Here is a 20112-nt window from a genome sequence, read left to right as displayed (position 1 = left end):
TGGGGTACAGGCCAGAGGCGTGGGGGGTGAGAGGATTCACCAGAGACAAAGTGAGGAACAGAACAGGCAGACTGACTGAAATACACTGCTGAGAGGAGCAGGTGAGATAGGTCTACTGTACCATGTTGGTAGCTCCCTGGCTGGGGATGGAACTCATCCTGCAGAGGCGGCAGATAGCTTCACAGCGCTGTGCTTAACCCCTTTCGCCACCAGGGAGACCCCCTACCCCATTTTGAATGCCCCTTCAGGTCCCACACAACCCCTGTAGGTATCCCTGAAGTGGAGACCTGATTTTATTAAAATGGAGAGCAGGCAAGGACTGCAGAGGAAGAGAAGACAGAAATAGCCAGAAAAAGGGAAATATGGAAATGAGTTCCAGGAAAACACACCAAAATTGGAACCATAATGATCTAGAGAAATCTAATGCTTGGTTACCATTTGCTTCAGCACCCCCACTTTGCCTGATGACCTTAATGTATTTTCTCTCACAATCATTCACCTTCCAACAGGCTATTTTGTGGTCTAATTTCCCTGATCTGCTCTCAAATGACTGATGGGGCCAGCTGTCCATGCCCCCTTCTCCTTCCCAACCCTTCCGCCATCACGTGTCTCTGCAGACATGACAGGGAGCACAGCACTCCACTTGCAAGAAGAGGATGCGACAGAACAGAAGCTAGAGTGTTATCTTTGTTATCGCTCTGGGGAAATAACCCACACCACCAAACAATTGGTTTAATTTTATTTCAAAATTGTACAAAATGGCCATAACTGGCTATAAAAAACTCTGTCTTCAGAACATGGAAATTCAGAAAGAACAACAAAACAGGGATCATTCACAGTGTAATGGAAAAGCTTTCTCTGAGGCAGAAATTACAACTCTTCCTTCTTCTTCCCTTGTTTCTCATGGTCTCCCTCCCGGAGGGCTCGAATAAAGTTGGTAAATCCCAGTTCCTGTAGGGAAGGAGAGGAGAACACAAAAAGGAACTTTAGCCACGGATGGATGTGCACTCTCGCTTCACTTCCCTTTCCTGACTGCTACCCCTCACTCCGCTGGACAGAGGGAGGTGGGCAGAGCTGTGCGGGCAGCTGACACTGGGAACAGGAGCTGTCTTCCAGGGGGCTCAGAGACTTTGTCCTCTGAGGTCTGAGTGTCACAGCTCACAGTCCAGGTGCCTCCTGTGGTGTCTGCCAGCCTCCCTTTGCTGCCCCTTCTCAATGGCCGCTCCCCTGCCCATCTGCAGAAAGAGCCTCTCCCCAGCTTACCGTCCGATCGCTGTCATACTTTTCTGCAAACTTCCCATAGTGGTAGTAGTGGAAAGTGGGGTAGCCTTTGATGGCCTCTTGCTGACACAGGTCCTGGTTCTTATCTTTGACACAGTCAACAGCAGCACAGGCAATCTACAGGCCGAAGATAGTGAGGGTCAGTGCAGGGCACCACCAAGGTGAGACCGGAGGTTGGACTCTGCACCGACTACATGTCCACATCACGTGCTTTCTTTGACTTTTCTTTCCAAATACAGGGATGAATTGAACTAAAGCACCCCAGCTCAGAGCTCCCGTGAGACTGATGCTGCCAGTTTTCAACTGCCAATACAGATGGGTAAGGTTAAGGAACTCAGCTGGGAGTGCCCTTAGATTACTCTTTAAAGTCAAGAATATAATGATCATTAAGGAAATTATGATTTGAAAGCATCTGTAAACACAGGTTTTGTGATGCTTACTGGAGGCACTGTGGGATTCATTCATCTATTAACTAATATTTCCTGAACATCTGTTGAGAGGCAGTGAAGTATCAAGGTTAAGAAACAAGAGCTTTGAAGTCAAGTTTCCCAGGTGCAAATCTAGGCTTGACTGCATATTAAGACTTAAGAAAAATTACTAAGCCTCTTGGTTCCTTAATTGCCTCATCTGTAAAGTGGGGATAATAACAATAGCCAGGTTTTCAGGACATTATGAGGACTGAGTAGGGAGATTCAGGGGAGGTGAATTGGCACAGGACCTGACTTAGTCGGCGGCAAGGACATGCTAACTGCTACTGGACTTGTGCGCTCCAGCTCCCCTCCACACCACTCTCCCCCTTCTTCGCCAGGCCGTCCTGCTAGATGCTCAGCTCTGGCCAGGGAGTAGGCAGGGACTCCCACGGCATGATAGGCATGACGGAGGCAGTTCAGGGTGCCAAGAGATCCAGGGGGGCAGAGTCAAGGCTCTCTGACCAGTTTCTCATCTGAGCCGAGGCCAGAAGCAGAGGTGAAGAAGTCCCAGCCAGGGAGCACACTTCAGGAGCTGGGAAAGAGTGCAGGATAACTTAAGCAATGGAAGTTTTTGGTCAGAAAGATGCTTCCAAACTGGATGCGCCTCTTCTTGCTCATCTAACAAATCTCATATGCTGGGAAGTTTTTCCTTATCCTTTATTGTTCTCAGAATAAGAAGGTATAACAGACACTGCGAGCTTTTCTCCTGTTGCAGAACCCCAACCAGGGAAGGAGGGGAAGTGGTAGCTAATGGCAATATACGACACAGGAGGGGTAGCAGGTTCTCGTGGGAGGCAGCATTCAGCCAAGCCGTGCCAGCTGCCACGCCTGCTCTAGATGTTAGGGGACAGGGTGACCGTGTCAAAGTCCAGTTATAGAGCAAATGCCTTTTACTGATGGAAGACGGATAATAGACATATAAATGAGATTACCCTAGAGTCCAAGAGTGGATGCTCTGAAGAAATTCAAGAGGGTGAGTCCATAAGATATCTCTTTGCCAGGATGGCCAAGGAGGCTTTTTCAAGGGGGTAACTTTAATTTGAGACCTGAACGATGAGGAGGCATTTGAAGGCCCAAAGAAAGAGCACCCTAATAGAAAGTCCAGCCTCTTCAAGGACCCGAGCAAGGGGTGAGTGTGATGGCTCCGAGGCAGGATCCTGTTAAGGAACCCAGACTGCACCGTTACCACACCTCTGAGTCTAGGATTGTTAAATATCCATGATTCACACAATTCTTAGGCTGTTGGTTATTTACATTTGCTCAGAGGCCCCCTCTCCAGGAGGCGAGCCCTACAGGCCACCAACAGTAAGCTTACCGTCACTAACCTCTCAACTAGGTGAGCATGGGACTGGCAGAGTAAGAATACGGTTTGGCCTGCTTTCTGTTTACCTGTGAACCACATCTGTCCCCTCATGCACCCCATGCATCCCTTCCACCTCTTTAGGATGTAGCATTCTATAGAGTAATAAGACTTTTTAGAGCAGAGTTTGCAAACTCACTGCACACAATCCATGTCTGGCTCTCAGTCCTGTTTTATTTGGCCCACATAGAGTTGGAAAAAAAATCTGAATTAGCTGCCAAGCCAGAAATTTTATATAATGTTTGACGCTCCAGCTTCTCTTTAAAAGCCAGATTTGACGGCACTTGCCCTGAATTCCCACAGGCAACATGGGGCTCCTTTAGGCAGCTTCAACTTGCTGATTTTCAGCATCCAATACATAGAACCTAAGTCACCAGGCTGGTAGGCTGGCCTCTTCAGGCTGCTGAGAACCTTCAGCTCTCCCCCTAAAGCGTTTTCTGAATTATTTAGAAAGAGTGAGGTGGATGCTTCTGTAGTGACCAGAGGGTCTGCTTCTCTGGGCAGGAATTGGGGGGCCTGGCCCAGGGGAGACCTCAATGCCAGGCAGTGCGGGCCTCTGTGCCCAGTCCTCCTCTGCCTCACTGAGTGCTTGGTGAGCGGTGCTCCTGGCTGCTGCTCTCCCTGCATCCACTTTAAATTATGAATTTAATTTGTATACATGCCCCGGAGCTGTGGGAAATGTAGTATATGGCTTTATAAATCTACTAAATTAAAAATGTGTACTTCTTCTGAATCACCTCACCTAGCTGCCAGTTGCAGACACAGAGTGCTACTTCTAGCTGCAAAGGTTCCTCCATGCCCAGTTTCTGTGGGAGAAGAGATGAAAGTGGCTCTCTATAAAGCAGTGTTTAGAAGGCAGCAAATAAACCTCTTCTCATAGATCCCAATTTCACCTGTCTAAATGCCTGTCCCCCTCATACCCATTCATGATTTGTACTGACTCACCTAAAGCACAGAACATACACCTGTAACTTCTAGATTTGTTTCATGGTAGAGGGCTGCTAGTGTCCTCCCTTGACCTTCTGCCCAGGACTTGCCACTGGCACCTGCAAGTCTGGGCCACAAGGATTTAGAACTAAGTCTGGGGCCTTCCTGATGGCGCAGCAGTTGAGCGCCGCGCTGCGAAGCTGTCCGCAGCCTCTGCAGCAATGGTTCGATTCCCCGCTGGCCAGAGAGAACCCCACATGGCGCAGCAGACCTCTTCTGCCTTGCCCACTGCTCCCTCAGCAGTGTCTTCGCTCTGTCTGCCTGTTCTGCTCCCCGCTCTGGCTCTGGTGAATTCTTTCACCCTCCCGCGCTTCTGACCTGTACCCCAGATCTTGCATAAAATAAATAAATCTTTAAAAAAAAAATAGAAATAAGGCTGGTAATAGATGGGACTTGAGTTCACGAGTCCTCAATCTTCCGGGCTTCCTAGTGAGGTCCCCTGGGGATGTCCCACACAAAAATCTGCTCATTCATATACCTGCTTTACTCCTACCTTGTCTGGTCTCCCTTCCTCCACTTCTTTGCCTGCTTCCAGAGACCTCCTCTCAAATAAATTCCCTGAAAGTGAGACCCCCAAGCCCTGAGTTCATTTCTGGGAGAATTCTGATGATATCTATTTATTTATTTGATCTGGACACTATCCCTTTCCATGTGGAAAGGTCATTAACCTCTCTGCGATTCAGTCTCCTCACTTGTCAAGTGGGACAGGAATAGTACCTAGTGGATTAGGCTATTGTGAAGACACGTGATATCGTGCTTTTTAAGAGCTCTCAGGAAATATCAAATCTGTTATTTTTCCCTCATTTAGTCAACATTAATAGAGGTTTCAGGTGTCAAGAGTATGGGGAATTCAAGGATAAATGAGGTCCCTGCCCTCAAGGACTTTTCCTCCAGAAGGACAGTCTGGTAAACACAAGGGACTAAGTAAAACTGGTCTAGTTAAAGCAGCCTCAGGGCTAATGACAAAGGAGGGGCTCCCACTGCATCCACTGACCCCCTCCTGGGATGACCTTCACTCTTGCCTAGGATGGCACTATTGTCTCCCACCCCCACTGTCAGAGCTGGGGACACTTTATGTGCAGTGAGAGATGAGACCCATCTTGCCAGCCCAGGGGTCCTCTGAGCGCTGCCAGTACCCGCCAGTCCTCCTCCTCAGGTTCTGGTCTTCCACAGCCCCTTCCATGTGGCCATCGTTATAACACAACCAGCGTGCAGCCCTTTCACCACTGAGCATGTCAACTGCTAAAGTTCCCCAGCAAGCTCCTGGGAGGGGATGGAGGCTCCCCAGCTAAAATATGAGCTGCCTCGCATGGCTTTATTGATTCAGTAAAATAAATCTCTGCAGGAGCTAATATTGACTTTGGCTATGGAAATGGAAGTGAACAACCAACTGCATATTGATTGGGGAAGAAACAGGGACTGGCTTCCAGGTGGAAAAAAATACAATTCTGGCTAAGAGGCGGCAGCACAGGGTATCAGGAAGAGCTGGGAGGAAGAAGACCTAGTTCTGGCTGACAGTGACCCACTAGGTGGCCTCGGTCATGGGACACAGCTCCTTCTACACTATGACCCTTCATGAGCAGGAGAGGCTGGGCAGGCTAGTAGTTCCCAAATACCCACCTGTGCTCAGCATAAGATCCTGCTCTTAAAAATCACGAATTCCTAGAACTCTGATCTGACAGTTGCCACTCAGCAACATTAGCCCCCCAGCCCAGAGACAATGTTTCCCTATGGTTACAGAGCAGCCCCCAGGATCACAGCCTCTGTGGTGGTTGGGAAAAAGGAGTCATGTCAAAAGTTGAACCAGCTCCCGGCTTTCCCCAGCCACTCTGGATCTGGTACCAGCAAGGTGACACCAGCAAGGCCCAATGAGGGAAGCCCAGGCTCTGCAGATCAGCAGTGCCTCAGCATCCCCTCACAAAGGGGGAACCCCTACCTCAGCCACTCTCCTCTCTGTCCACAGTACCCAGTGTTATGGTGAGGGGTGATGGGGGTTGACATGGACTGACTGCCAATCTAATCCTGACTCCAGGGTATAAAGACCTCCCCACACCAACTAACATTCAGGTTGTGAGAAGCCCCATGGGCACTGACAGCCCAGATGTGCTAGACGTCCCTGTCTGGAGCTCCCGGAGCAGAAGCAACCACTTTGTCCTGTGCATAGGCCCTGGGAGGCAGACAGGGATGGGGCAGGAAAGGAGATGGAAGATGGGAAGCCCTTTTGCCATGGCCCTCTCGATGCCAGCCAAGTGAGAGAAGAAAACGTTTTTATTCTTAAACTGCTTCTCAGGGCACCTCCAGGGCTTATGGGTGACAACAGGGCTCCCTGAGTACAGGGAAAGGACCTAGGATCTGAGTCCCCAGTTTGTCCTCGCTCTCCACACACATGCCTATGCCCCAGCCTGTCTTCCTCAAACTTGCTGCCTCGGACCAGCTCTCACCCTCCAAGTCCGGCACTCCCTCAGGGCCCACTCAAGGATGTGCTGGCATGAGTATCCAGCATGCCCCGGCCCCACCTAAGGAAGCTACCAGGAAAAGAAGGAAGAGCTAATGTGATTTTGGTTTTGGGTGTATGTGAGTGTGTTTCCGGGACGGATCTGGGGAGAGGTTCTTATGACCAAGTATCAGATTGGGAAGAGTCTTCGAGATCATCTGGATGAGCACCGTGACTTTAGGGAAGGGAACTCCAGGCCTGGAGAGTTACCACTTCTCCCAGATCACACAGTTTAGCAGCAGCCAAGTAGCACCAACCACACCTCCACCAGCATTGCCCTGGCAATTGGAGTTGCCTGGGGTATTGGCGTGGGGGCCCCCACTCCCCAACTCTAATCCAGTCTGCAGTTCCTGCTTGTTAATTTTATGCTGTATCAGCTGGCAGCTACAGGAGCCTTTCACTTAGGCAGGATGAAGCTGTGCTGCTCTCCTCCACTGTGCTGCCTCCAGTTGGCTTTTGTTGGACAATTTTATTTGTATTTTTAATTATATAAGTAATGCGTGACTACAACTACTACTGTAACAGGGTTCAAGTACCAAAAATATACTAAGTAGATGACCCTTTGGCCATTTTCCCTTCCAAGGAAGGACTAAAACAGTTTAGTGTATCCCTTTAAGTTGATTTTGCAGTTAAATTCAGCTTGCTCTATCTAGCCTTATTAAAAAATATCCTGGTTTCCAGGAATCCCCAGCAGAATCTGTTTGGGAAGGGGACCTGCATGGAAGGGAGGAAAGTCCAAGAATTGGTGGCAGGGCAAAGTTGGAGGCGGGACAAGTGATAAGGAGGGGTGTCCTTACCTTCCGGTCATCTTTGAAGACGTCAGCAGTGGCAGTAAACTGCGGGATGACTTTCTTACAGTGTGGGCACCCTGCGTGAGAGAAGGAGGGAATGTTGCCAGGGGCCTTGCCAGAGTCTTCAGAGAAGCCTTTCCAGGAGCTTCTCCCCACACAACAGATTTTAGGGAGTCATCTGACTCCCAACCCCTGCCCATCCCAACATAAGGGTCCACACATCAGCCCTGCCGTTCAAAGCACCGCCTTGTGCATCTGCTGTCAGATGAGGACTATAGGAGTCCAAACTGCAGCCATCTGGTCTACCCCTGCCCAGAGTTCACTCCTCCCATCCCACACCCCCCATCATTCACCAGTCCAAGTGGGCTGAGAGTGGAGGAGACCCCTCAGCTTGCTCAACAAGCTCTTTCCACATGGGACTGCCACCAGAGCTAGGAAGAACCTGATCCAGGGTGGAGAGGGAACTTTGTGGTTAGAAAAGGAGGATATGTATTCAGAAGGTGAGGCTATTACAGAAAGGGCAGAAAGATGCTTATAACATGCCTCACAAGAGGCAAGACTTTGTAATTTTGGCTCTTAAAAAAAAAAGGCACCACCTCTTGTAGCAGGAAGCCCTCCACAGTGGGGAGAGAGGAACAAAGTCTGAGGACAGGACAGAAAATTCCATTTCTAGAGACTCAGCCATATTGGCCTAAGATGGGCAGTCACCATGCCAGAATATTCCAAGCAGACGGGGTGCGGAACAGGAGAGAACAAAGCAGTAGCAGAGAAGATTTATGTAGTGAATAGGAGAGGAGGGGTATGTGGGGTGAGGAGAGATGGGGAGCAGGTTTTTGCATTTTACTTTATACCTACCTTTATTAGGTATGTTTGATCATTCTTAGTATTTAGATTCTTTATATATAAGTATATATTATATACTAAATATTGTAAGTATATATTATTTTTATCATTGAAAAAATTTTTTCCTTTTTCCTTCCCTTATTTTTATTGAAACCTTCATTTTATTTTATTTTTAAAGATTTATTTATTTATGCATACAATAACTGGGGCACAGGCCAAAGGTGCGAGCGGTGAGAGGATTCACCAGAGACAGAGTGGGGAGCAGAACAGGTGGATTTACTGAAATACACTGCTGAGGGGAGCAGCAGGTGAGTCAGGAGAGGTCTGCTGTGCCATGTGGGTCACCTCCCTGGCCAGGGATCGAACTCATGCTGCAGTGGCTGTGGATGGCTTCATAGGTTGCTTCTTATCCTCTGCACCACCAGAGAGGCCCTGAAACCTTCATTTTAAAATTGCTCTTCTAACATTTTGCTCAAGTACAGAGGAATATTGTGTGAGGAATTATCATTGGAAAATTTTAAAAGGTTGTTTGTCTTTGAATTGTCTCCCGCCCCCTCTGCCTGCTGATGAACACATTTCAGGAGTCAGCGGCAGAGTTCAGGGAAGTGAAGTAAGGTAGACGGGAGACTCCAGCTGCCAAACTCTTGACCAGTGACTTGGGCCTGAATGCACTTCGTTTAGAGATGTCTCTTGTCGGAGTGATCCTTGACTTGAGGTGTGGCAGGACCCTGCCCCTGCCTTTGTATCCAGTGCCCAAGATACCATGCAGCATAAAGCTACTATTTGAGGGAGGGAGAGACATCATTGGCACCCTAGCAAGGTAGGAGGCTCCACTACCAAATCTCTGGGGATTTCGGAACACATCTGTCCCAGGATCAGTGGGACTTTCCTATCTATCATGAAAGCCCCTCAGTCCAAAAGAGCTAGAGAGGCCATTGCTCAGGTCCAGAGGGCTGGGGGAAATGAGGGGGAGCAGTTCAACTGGACTTTCTAAAGTCTGTCCAGTGTCTGTTCAAGGACTTCTAGGGCCGGGTTCTAACTCGCTGCTGAGAAAGCTCTTACTTGAGTCTCTTCCAGTCTGTGACAGAGAGAAAGGAGGCGCACTGTCACTAACACTGAGGCCCTGGGCAAGTCATGAATCTCTCAGGTCTTGGATCTGTGCCCCACTCTGCCCTGAAGGAAGATGTTAACTTCTTAAAATCCACTCAGCCTTCAAGACATGTTCCAAGGACAGATGAGGACAGCAAGAAGCTCTGTAACAAACTGAGAGAGAACAAGTTCCACTAGGATAAGAAAAGGTAGTATGTTAGCGAGCGATATGTTAGCGTCTGGAGGGCTGGGTTTGAGGCCGGGGGTGGCGGGGCCAGGAGAAACCCCTCCCACACAGTGAGAGTGGAGAAGAGACATTATGGATTACTGACACTTGAAAAGTGGGGGTAGGCTGGGTGCAAACAGGAGGGCTGGCTACAACCCAGCGGGTTTATGACTTGATTGAGCTGCCTGGTTTCTCTATAAGTGCAGCTTTTATTATCCCCACTCCATTAAGCTGAGCTGTAACCTGGGGGGGGGGGGGGGGGAGAAAGGCAACAGAAGGGTAGGAAATTTGAGTCTTTCCTTTTAAGTCTCAATTCACAACTTCAAAATGGGATTACACAAAAAACAGAGGTCACAAACACCTATGTTAGCAGATGTGTCACTTCCTCAACTTAAGCTTTGATTAAAACAGAAGTTGGGGGAGGGTTTGGAATTAATGTGACTGAACCCTCACCACAGCTTCCCACCCAGTGGCCTCACAGCCACTTGGAAGGTCAGCTGTAGGGGGCCAGGCAGAGATGCTCAGGAAAGAGATGGAAGCAGAGGCTAAAGTACACATTGCTAAATTTGAAGGTTGAGAGGCACATTCAGTGCCTGTAGAAGTGAAGGGAGTCAAGGGGTGGAAGGAAGTGGCCAGGAGGGAGGCAGGCAGCCTGGAAGACCCCAGGGACACAAGAAGGCTGAGGTCCCTGCCACAAACAGAAGTAGAGGGCTTCGGCACTGACATGAGAAAGGTTTCCCAGATTGAGGGAAAGAACCTGACAGAGCTGAGAGAGGAGACCCTGGAATCTGAAGGATCTCTTAGTCTGGAATGAAATCAGGGACACAAACTGAGCCCAGAGTTCTGTCGGGCTGCATTCCTCTACCTTGCCCCTGAGGAAGTGGCCCAGTTACTTACAAGGAGCATAGAACATGACCAAGGTGTGTTTCTTCTTCTTCAGGGTCTCCCGGAAGTTGTCTCCTGCCAGATGCAACACGCTGGTCTGCTGCTCTTCCCAGGTGGGCTCAGGGGGTGGAGGGGCCTCGGGGCTGCAGGGAGCAGGGGTGAGGGGAGAGAGCCATAAGAAGAGGTTAGTGAATGAGCAAGCACCCCCTCCTCCTCACACACACACACACTTGGGGGAGCACACATGAAGAAATCTCTGCATTCTATCTAAAAGTCCATTGTAAAACCTCAGTTTAAACACAAACAAATCTGTGCTATAGCAAAGATACTCTGATTCCCTCTGAGGCAACTTTAAAAAGCCATTTGTGAAGGTGTGGAAGACCTGAGCCCATTTCAGGGCAGGGCAATCTTTTTAGGTGTGGGTTGTTAGCTCCTTTCCATGGGCATCTAAGCAACTCTGCTCCCCCAGCCGCCTACCTTTTCTGGGAGCTCAAAGGGCCCTCCCTTATCATTTGCTCCTGAGCCTTTGTTCAGGTACAGAGAGCACGGGCCAGGGAGTGAAATGGATCTGGATTCAAATCCAGACAACTTAGCAGACATGTAATCTTAGGTAAGTTACTAACCCTGGAGCTTCCAGTTTTCCTTCTGTTGAATGAGGACAATAATACCTACTTCCCTGGAGCCTAACGGAGAGCAGAGATGGTTTATGTGAAGCATGCGTTCTGTCAAGACTGATTGTTTCTGAAAGCCTATATGCTCTAATAAATGACAGCCATTCAATAAGCTTTTATAACTTTCCAGTCTCTTCCTGTCCAGTGGCTCCTTCCACTCTGCCTCACACAAGTAGAGTCCAGAGGTTTTCAAAAACCTTTGCTGCCCCCTTCCCCTGCCCCCATCTATAATCACATTTCTCTCATCCTTTTCTGAGAATTGTTCTTGGGGAGTTGTGTGTACCTAGTGCCCCGACATCCTCTCCTGAATTATCCATCCCTGCACCCAGCACAGGGCAGCATGAATCACCCTGCGTGGTTCCTACCTCTCCCCTAGGCCCCCAGCCTTCCTGTATTCTTCCTTTTATCCTCCAGGCTCCCTGTCGTGAGCCCTGGCTCTGTGGTTGTCGGTGCCCGCCTGACCTTTCTGCTCTGTTTGGAGCCTGAATCCCACTTTCCCAGGCAGGCCTGCTGGCAGGCACAGCTCAGTTACCCACAGTGCAGCCACCTGTGCGCAAGCCTGGAAACACCATCAGCCTCTCCAGACGCCGTCTGCTCACCCTGCTTCTGGGAGACAAGTCTCAATGCTCCATCTCAGAGCCATCTGTCATTCACGTTCCGCCTGAAGGGTTCTTTGCGAACCCAAAAGAATGACTATTTGTCTCTAGGTAAGGCTCTTAACCAAAGTGAACCTAAGTTTCTTCATCAAGGAAATAGAATAAAATTTCTGGCCTCAGTAAATTCAGGAGGAAATGGGTCGCCAGATGTAACAGCATTCTGCAAAGCTGGGCAGGTATTATCGCTTTGGTGGTGAGCTACTGGTTAAAGCTCCACATGAAAGCAGGCATGAATAATAAAAAGACTATCCTCTGAGTATTTTCACATCATCCACTGTGCTCAATAGCACATCATCCAATAAGCTCAATAGTCTGTTCTATCTATAATTCTCTAGGCAAGACTATGGAAAAGTACTTTTTCCATTTTGTGGACAGGAAACTGGGGCCTAGTGGGTCAATAAGTACATGGCTGGGGTCGGTCATGATCTTAGTGCGGATCTCTCAGACTCCCAAACCCATGCTCTCGCCCTCAGTGCTTTTCGGGGCTCAGAAGCAGCAAGCAGGCACAGAAAGGGCAGATATCTTGGTGCTCACTACTTGTGGCCAGGCCTCCCAAGCACATATCAGCAAAGATTAAGGTTCTAGATTTCCTAGCTCTCTATCCAAGGACGATGCCTAAACCTCTACCTGTTTCAGGCCCTCCCGATGAACCAGTCTAGTACCAGAGTGAGGCTGGACCAGCGGTGTGAATAGTAGTCTGCTTCGGACCCCACAAGACCTGGAGGAGTGGGTACCTTGTTCCTTTTGGAGGCAAATCATCATGCCTCCCTGTTCCCTACAACAAAGGCACAGCTACTCTTAGAATCCACCCTCAGCGATGTGCAGGACAAGGTGGGAGAGGCCGAGACCAGGACCTCACTAGCTTGATCTCCTTATGCAAGGGCCTCTCCTGAACCTATGGGTAACTTTGCTCCCATTCCAAAAACTGATGTTTCTCAAAACATGAAAGCTGAACATCCCTTTCACACTTCTTGAATCAAAACATCCAGGACAACAGTCCCCGGATTTGCACTTCAAGTAAGCACCCCAATACCGGATAATGCTTATATACATTAAAGTTTTAAGACCAATGTCTTATTTTTTTTTATTTTTTTTTTAATTTATTTATTTTTATTTATTTATACAAGCACGGGTACAGTCAGAAGCGCGGGAGGGTGAGAGAATTCACCAGAGCCAGAGCGGGGAGCAGAGCAGGCAGAAGGACCGAAGTACACTGCTGAGGGGAGCAGTGGGCGGCAGGAGAGGTCTGCGCGCCATGCGGGACCCTCCTCTGGTGGCCGGGGAGCAGCCGGGGATCGAACTGGTGCCGCAGAGGCCGTGGGCAGCTTTGCAACCCAGCGCTCAACCGCTGCGCTACCAGGGAGGCCCAAGACCAATGTCTTAATAAAGTAACATGATCACATAGCATTGTTATTTTTCATGGTTCTCATGCTGCTTTGTGATGCCAAAGTCTTGGTTCTCACATGGGCATCACTATGCCATGTTCCAGGAACCAATGAAAAGGCTGAGATATGTCTTCTTTTACGCTCAATACTTGAATGAGGAAATTTCCTTGAATATTTGAGTTATGTATGAGTAAGCACACATCTGCATGTGTGCCGAGGAGTGTGTGCAGGAGAAAGCTTATTCAACTGTGTCCTATTAACAATTTTCATCCCTTAAGTATGGTTTCCTCCATTTCCAGGGCATCTGTGTGATGGCACAGTCCCTTCACAGGAGGGGAAATGTTAGAAATACAGGTTCCAAAGTCCTTGGGTGAGTAGGGGGTCCTTAGAATAGAAATCATGAGGTCACTGGGGCCTATATTTGGAGATAGTCTTTAGAGAGGTAATTTAAATACCTTAATCCAACATGTCTGGCATCCTTCTAAGAAGGGATTAGGGCACAGCAATTGAGGAAAGAGCCTGTAAGGATGCAGAGGAGAAGATGCACCAAGGAGGAGGACCTCAGAAGAAGCCAGTCCTGTTAACCTCTTATCTCAGACTTGCGGTCTCCTGAACTGTGAGAGAAGAAACTGCTGCTAAGCCACCCAGTCTATGCTACTTGTTGAGGCAGTCCTAGCAAAGCAATACCCAGGCTGAAGGGGCTCTTTGAAATTTTTATTCTCACACACTAACGACCACAGGCAGGATATTACCAAAGGCCCAGTCAACCACTAGCAAGGCTGGAATTAAATGAGTGCAGCTCTAATGTGAAGAACTTTGTGTTTCTTACATTCCTTTAAAGGGGATGGAATAAAATACACACAGCAAAACCTAGGCCTCAGAGAGGGGGGGGAAAGACTCACAGCTTACTGGAGCTGAAGAAACAGCACCAGGGAGGCTACCAGGGACCTGCTCGGGGAGGACCTGTGGTTAGCACGACAGAGATGGCTTCAGGTGCAGAAGTCAAATCTGTCTCGGCTCCCCTGGTCCTGAGTCGAAGTCAGTGCCCCCTAAGATTTACATCATTTCCTCCAGGCTGTCTCCAGGGGCTGACAGCCAGGAGTCAAGATGTGCTATGAAGAACAAACTTACTTTTGCATCCACTCAATAATCTTCTTCTTTGTTCTGAGCATGGGTGCTGCGTATTTCTCTCCATTCTTAAAGTACTTCAGTGTAGGAAACTCAGAGATGTGGAATCTTTCTGCCAGGGCCTTGTTGACAGTAGCATCGACAGCTGCAAGGACACCAGAGCTCTGGGATGGGGGAGAGGCCAACCATGCATGACAGCCTCAGACGCGGTGCTGGCAGACAGTGGAGCCCAGATGCCAGCCCCAACCCACTCAACCTGCCAGAATCACTGGGGTCACTGGCCCCAGGCTCATAAACCCCAGGGAATAATTGAACTTTGGCATATCCATCATTTCTCACTTGTGGGCTGAGATGGAAATGTTAAATCTGCGCTACCAACTAGGCTGGGTTGACCGAGCTGTTCCCAATAGCCAGGGTCTCAGAGCAAAGAAGGAGAACCTTGGATGTTCACCCCAGAGCCATGGCCTATCTGAAGTTACCTGGTAGGGTATGGAGCCATAACCCCCTACTCTCTCTACACCCCTCCATCCTTAGTAGAGCCCCTCACGTCTGACTTAGGCATGTCTACTCAGGGACACAGAAGTACCACAGACCTCCAGGAAGCTTCTATGGGGCTTGCAGGGGGAAGCTGTAATGATTCACATCATTGGCTCTTTAGAAGATAAAGGTGGGAGAGGGGGAAGACAGGAAGCTTACGTCTGCTTCTCCGTGGAGGACTTCTGCTGCATTCTCAAACTCTGGCTTCATTTTCTTACAGTGTCCACACCCTGTGGGAAGAAATCAAGAGTGACTATTCCCAAGGCATATAGGCCTTAGTGATGTCCCCACCTCTGTACTGTGGCTTAGCCCTTTCCCCAGACATCAGGGGTACCTGAGAGAAAAGGAAAATGCACATCAGTTCAGAAAAAAGAAACCTTTTACCCAATCAACTGAAAGGTGGGTGAGGGAGGCCCAAGAGGCAAAAATGAAATAACTACTAACCTTAACTGGCAATACCTTATAGGACCCATATGCCACATACTGCTCTAAGCACTTAAAAATTTACCCTGCAAGCACTATTTACAATAGCTAAGCTTTGGAAACAACCCAAATGCCCAAAAATAGATGACTGGATCAAGAAGATGTGGTACATATACACCATGGACTATTACTCAGCATTCAAAAAAGATAAACACATGCAATTTGCAGCAACATGGATGGAACTGGAAGGGATCATGTTCAGTGAAATAAGCCAGAAAGAAAAAGAAAAATACCGGATGGTCTCACTCATAGCAGGAATTTAGAAAACCTAAATAAGGGACCAGGAAAGAGATTAACTATAAGAAAGAAAAAAATCAAAATCAACTAACAGCTATGAACCAGAGACACACTATTGGGGGGCGAGCAGAGAAAGGAGGGATTGGGGTCAAAATAAGGGGGTTGCAATTGTATGGGGAATATAAAAATAAAATTTAAAAAATTACCCTGCAACATAGCAATTGACATTATTTCTACTTCACAAATGAGAAAACCAAGTGCCCAAGGTGACATACATAGCCACAGGTCAAAGAGCTGGGTTGGAAACCAAGTAACCTGGCTGGAGTGTGCTTCCCAGGGCCACACCACTGCCATACCTCCCTCTCTCCCAAGAGGCAAGAGGGGTAGCTACTTAATAGACACACAATAAATATTTACTGGTCAGCAATGAAAAGAACAGACCTAATTAAATAACTAGTAGACAACAGCTAGGGTGACAGGGATTTGAGATTTCTTGGAGGAGGCAAGTGGAAGGACATATGGAAGTGACAAGGGACAGAGCCTGATGAAGATGGCTGAGGCAGCCACAGAGGAAAGCAGACTCATTAAGCAGGGTGCAATTCCACTGCCAGAGACCAAGGAAGGCAAGGGACCCCAGATGTGTTCCTACTGGTTCATCTGGAACCAATGAGCTCCTGAACCCCCAACGGATGGCCCTCAGGCTGGATGGGGCAGCTGCCTGGCCTTACTGTCTCCATGAAAGAAGTTATTAAGCTACCCGCTCAAATACACTCTGCTCCCCCAGAGTCAGATATTTTTAAAAATCATAATGAAAGTAGTAAAACCTCCTTCCAGAACTATACACAGTGTCACATATGATTTTAGGGGTTCAGGGTCTGACTAGAATCCACATGGGGCCCCCATGAACTACAGAGATTTAAGGTCATCATGATATTGCAATATAAGAATATTACTTTCCAGAAGTGAACATTCAGCACTATCACAATTATTTGTCACTTCTAAACAATCAGATTAAAAAAGGCTCTTTTATTTTTAGTTGTTTGTTGAGAACTGAAATGTGTTTACCCCACAGAAACAATTTCATACACAGATTCTATGCAGATCCTCAAGAGTGACCACGAGGGGCCTCCCTGGTGGCACAGCTATTGCAGCCACTGCAGCGTGAGTTCGAACACCAGCCAGGGAGAAGTAGAACTCTCCCATCTCGCCAGCTGTACCCCTCAGCAGTGTATTTCAGTAGATCTGCCTGTTCCTCTCCCCACTCTGTCTCTGGTGAATACTCTCATCTCTCCCTCTGCACCTCTGGCCTACACCCCGATTCTTATATGCATAAATCAATCTTTAAAAAAAAAAGTGACCATGAAAGTCCACTTAACAGAATATACCTCAACAGAATATGGAACACCTCTGTTTCACTGAACCAGCCCCGAAGGAAAACATGCAGTTCACAAACCAGCTCAGGACACCTAATGGGCCTCTCCTTTCAGGCAGTGGTGGAACAGCAGCAAAACAGTATCTTCCTCAGCTCAGGGCAGGACTCAGGGTCTCCCGGGTGCTGACACTAGAGAATTTAACAAAAGCACCTCCCCTTCTCTGGTACTGATGTGTATAAATTCCAAATTTTACATATTACTTCAGAGCTCTGGACCTCCTGAACATAGCCCCAGGCAAACAAGACAAGGCTGGGGGAAAGTCTGACTCTAAAGCAGTCACTTTCCTATGGGAGGAACAGTAGAATAACACACAGTGTTGTCCCCACAGGTGTCCAGGGTCTGGTGTCCATCCACACCAATCTACAGGTCAGGAGAAAATGGGATATCCTAGGGAAGATTCTACTGACTTAACATAAAACATACTGACTTAAATTTTTTTTTCTTTTTTGGTTCTCACTAAAACTTTGGGACTTATGGCAGGATGAAAAGGCTCTACAACTTAAAAGGACGCCCCCAGGCCTGCCTCCAGGCTGACAGTTCCCTGAGCCCTGCCACAGGTGACCACCCCCACTCTCCTCTCCAAGACTGATCTCCTCCAACTGGGGCAGAGTAAAGGGGCTCATCCTGCATTAAGGATTGCAAGAAAAGGAAGCTCAGAGACACTGCTGCTTCTAAGGAGCCCAGCACCCATGAGTTCAGTGTACCCTGCAGAGGAGGAAGTGAGTGGCCTGAATGAGGCTGACGCAGCACAGCAGTGCATATGGGAGGAAACCTGGGCAGGTCTCAGGAGACCCAGGCTCCAAGTGTTTCTGTGGAAGATGGGAGAAGCAGGCAAAAGATGCTCCCCTGACCATCCTCACTCCTAAAGAGGATATGAATGGTGTTGTCAAGTCAGTGCCAGCAGGGCCCATGGCCAAGGAAGGCAGTTGCACTGGAGTGGGAGTAGGGGAAAGGAAGACCCAGAGAAGCCAGCCTTTGCCATTCAAAGCAAACCACTGTTTCTGTCTAAAATGTCCCAGTCAATGTGACAGGACCCCTGGAGAGGAGACAATTCACCTCCATCAGCCCTTTGATGCACTGCCCTGCTGGGATGGCAAATAGGCCCCATATTGCCTGCCAGCTTCTATCAGCGACAGGCCAGAGATGATTCCTAAGACTGCGCGGTGCTCACCAGGGAGAACTGTGGTCACTCCACGATGTCTGTCACAGCCCTGGGAGGGTAGCTGAGTATGTCAGGAAAACATCGCCATTTTTTAGCTTGTATTCATGGTTCTTTCCTGGACTTCCGGCCTCATCTCCCAGGTCTTGCCCAAATAAAAAGAATGCTTGTTCCCTGCAAAGGGCAACCCCACAAGGCATACAAGACAGAGCTTTCCCTGAATTTCTTTTATACCTCAGCACCACCCCATTTAATCACAGCCTCTGTCCTGATGGACGAGACCTCTCCATGGCTGAGTGACCGCTTGGCCACCGGCCCCTGCTTTGAATCTCCAGTTCATTCTAGCCCCACTGAATGACTCATTGCTCTTCTACCTACAAAATACTTCTTATTCATATATTTCGATGGCATTTAATTTGGTACTGCCTTGTGGCTGTCATATTGCTGCTTTCTGATATTTAGGAGAGAGTCAGGCATCTTGTCAAATCATAAATCAGATCAAATTCCCTTGGTAATTAAAAGCTTTCAACAGTTTCTCAGCAAGAGTAGATCAAAACTCAAACTCCTTATCAGCTGACCTTCTACCTTCCACAACTCCGCTCCCTCTCTCCAGTGAACTGTAGCCTGTGGTCCTTCTTCTCTCCTCCCATCACACCATGTTCATTTCAACCTCGGGGCCCTTACTACGAGGTAGCTGGGAACACCATCTTCCCCCTAGTTGTTGCATGGCTCACCCCTTCATATCTTTCAGGCTTTAACTCAAATTTCTCTTTTATAGAAAAAACCCTGACCATCTAATCCAAAGGAAACTCACCACATCATTTACCCATAAATTTTCTCAATTATACTCAACTGCACTAAATTCTTTTTGGGCGAAGGATATGCCTTATACCTAAATAATTTCTGGTTTGACTAAACACCTCTATCAGCATAACTGGCAGTCAAGCCAAGTATCATGCACATGCCCCCTCCCCTCCATACCCCCTCTACAGCCCCCCCTATTCCCCCCCCCACCCCATCTCTCCACCATTTATATAGTCTCCCTGCTCCTTACTAGGTCTGGGAAACATCTATGGAAACTATCTGTGGATATTATACCCTAAAGTTCTTCTAATATCATTCTTAGTTTTTCTTCCGGCATCAACTTCCTCTGCTCCCTGAACAAGATACTAAGGGTAAGGGATACACTTCTAGCAAGAGAATTTATGATAAAGACACTGGCCAGGTCAGAGGAAGAGAAAGATCTGGCTGAGCAAACACTCCCTTGCTGGCACTTGCCTGAACTGGGGAGCCAGGGGTGATAAATGGTGCCTGTCTGACCCCAGCCCCTGGGTCCTGGCTCTGGCCTTCAGGATGTCCTGGCTGCGTGGGCTGCAGGAGAGTCAGAGGAGGATTAGATGCCGGAGCAGGATTCCAACCCACTGTGTTTTAGTGTCCTGATTGTGATTTGATAGGCCATTAAGTTTTACTGCCAAACTTCCTTGTTGGGTTTTTATCATCTGTGTAAGTGTGCTTATGCTGATTTTCATGACCTGGCACAGTGGCTGCACATCAACTCCTCTGTATCACTCTTTTCTGGCTGTGGGAATGTTGGCCTCCTGTCAACCCCAAGCGTTCAGATTCCTCTGAATTCCATTAACCTCCATTATACTTAAGATTTTATTTGCCAGGAAGACTTCAGGATCCTGCAACCAGGATTTTCCAGGAGACTAGATTAATCTGGAAAGCTCCCTGGTACCTGGGATTGGGTTTTTCCTGTTTGCATTCCTACTGCCTTGCTTGGAACTTGGCTTGGGCATGCCAGGGAAGTAGTGGTTCCTACAGATAAGAACATCATGAAGGGTCCCCAGAGACCTCAAGGCTCTTTTGAGGTTTGGGCTGTATACACACCAAAGCTGGCTTGTAGAAACACTGGGGCACTCTCACACTGATGGTACTTCCATCCATCACACAGCCCTCTTCTTGTGCAAAGTGAAATTTTTTTTTATTTCTTTATA

General features: G+C 48.2%; 1 protein-coding gene across 1 annotated transcript in view; it reads right to left on the bottom strand.

Moving 5' to 3' along the window:
- Positions 1-870: 870 nt before the first annotated feature.
- Positions 871-20112, bottom strand: part of PDIA5 (protein disulfide isomerase family A member 5) — a gene marked incomplete at its 3' end in the record, with an annotated part of 87939 nt that continues 68697 nt past the window's right edge. Inside the window, exons 12-17 of the mRNA XM_084232210.1 lie at positions 14963-15033; positions 14270-14430; positions 10439-10569; positions 7390-7460; positions 1264-1398; positions 871-951 (exon numbers count right to left, since the gene is read on the bottom strand). Coding sequence (XP_084088336.1) covers positions 871-951; positions 1264-1398; positions 7390-7460; positions 10439-10569; positions 14270-14430; positions 14963-15033 — 650 coding nt within the window. The remainder of the gene's footprint in view (positions 952-1263; positions 1399-7389; positions 7461-10438; positions 10570-14269; positions 14431-14962; positions 15034-20112) is intronic.

This window comes from Talpa europaea (genome assembly GCF_964194135.1).
Source record: "Talpa europaea genome assembly, chromosome: 4".
Lineage (NCBI taxonomy): Eukaryota > Metazoa > Chordata > Mammalia > Eulipotyphla > Talpidae > Talpa > Talpa europaea.
Note: the sequence above shows the minus strand (reverse complement) of the source record. Positions and strands in the feature narration are given on the sequence as shown.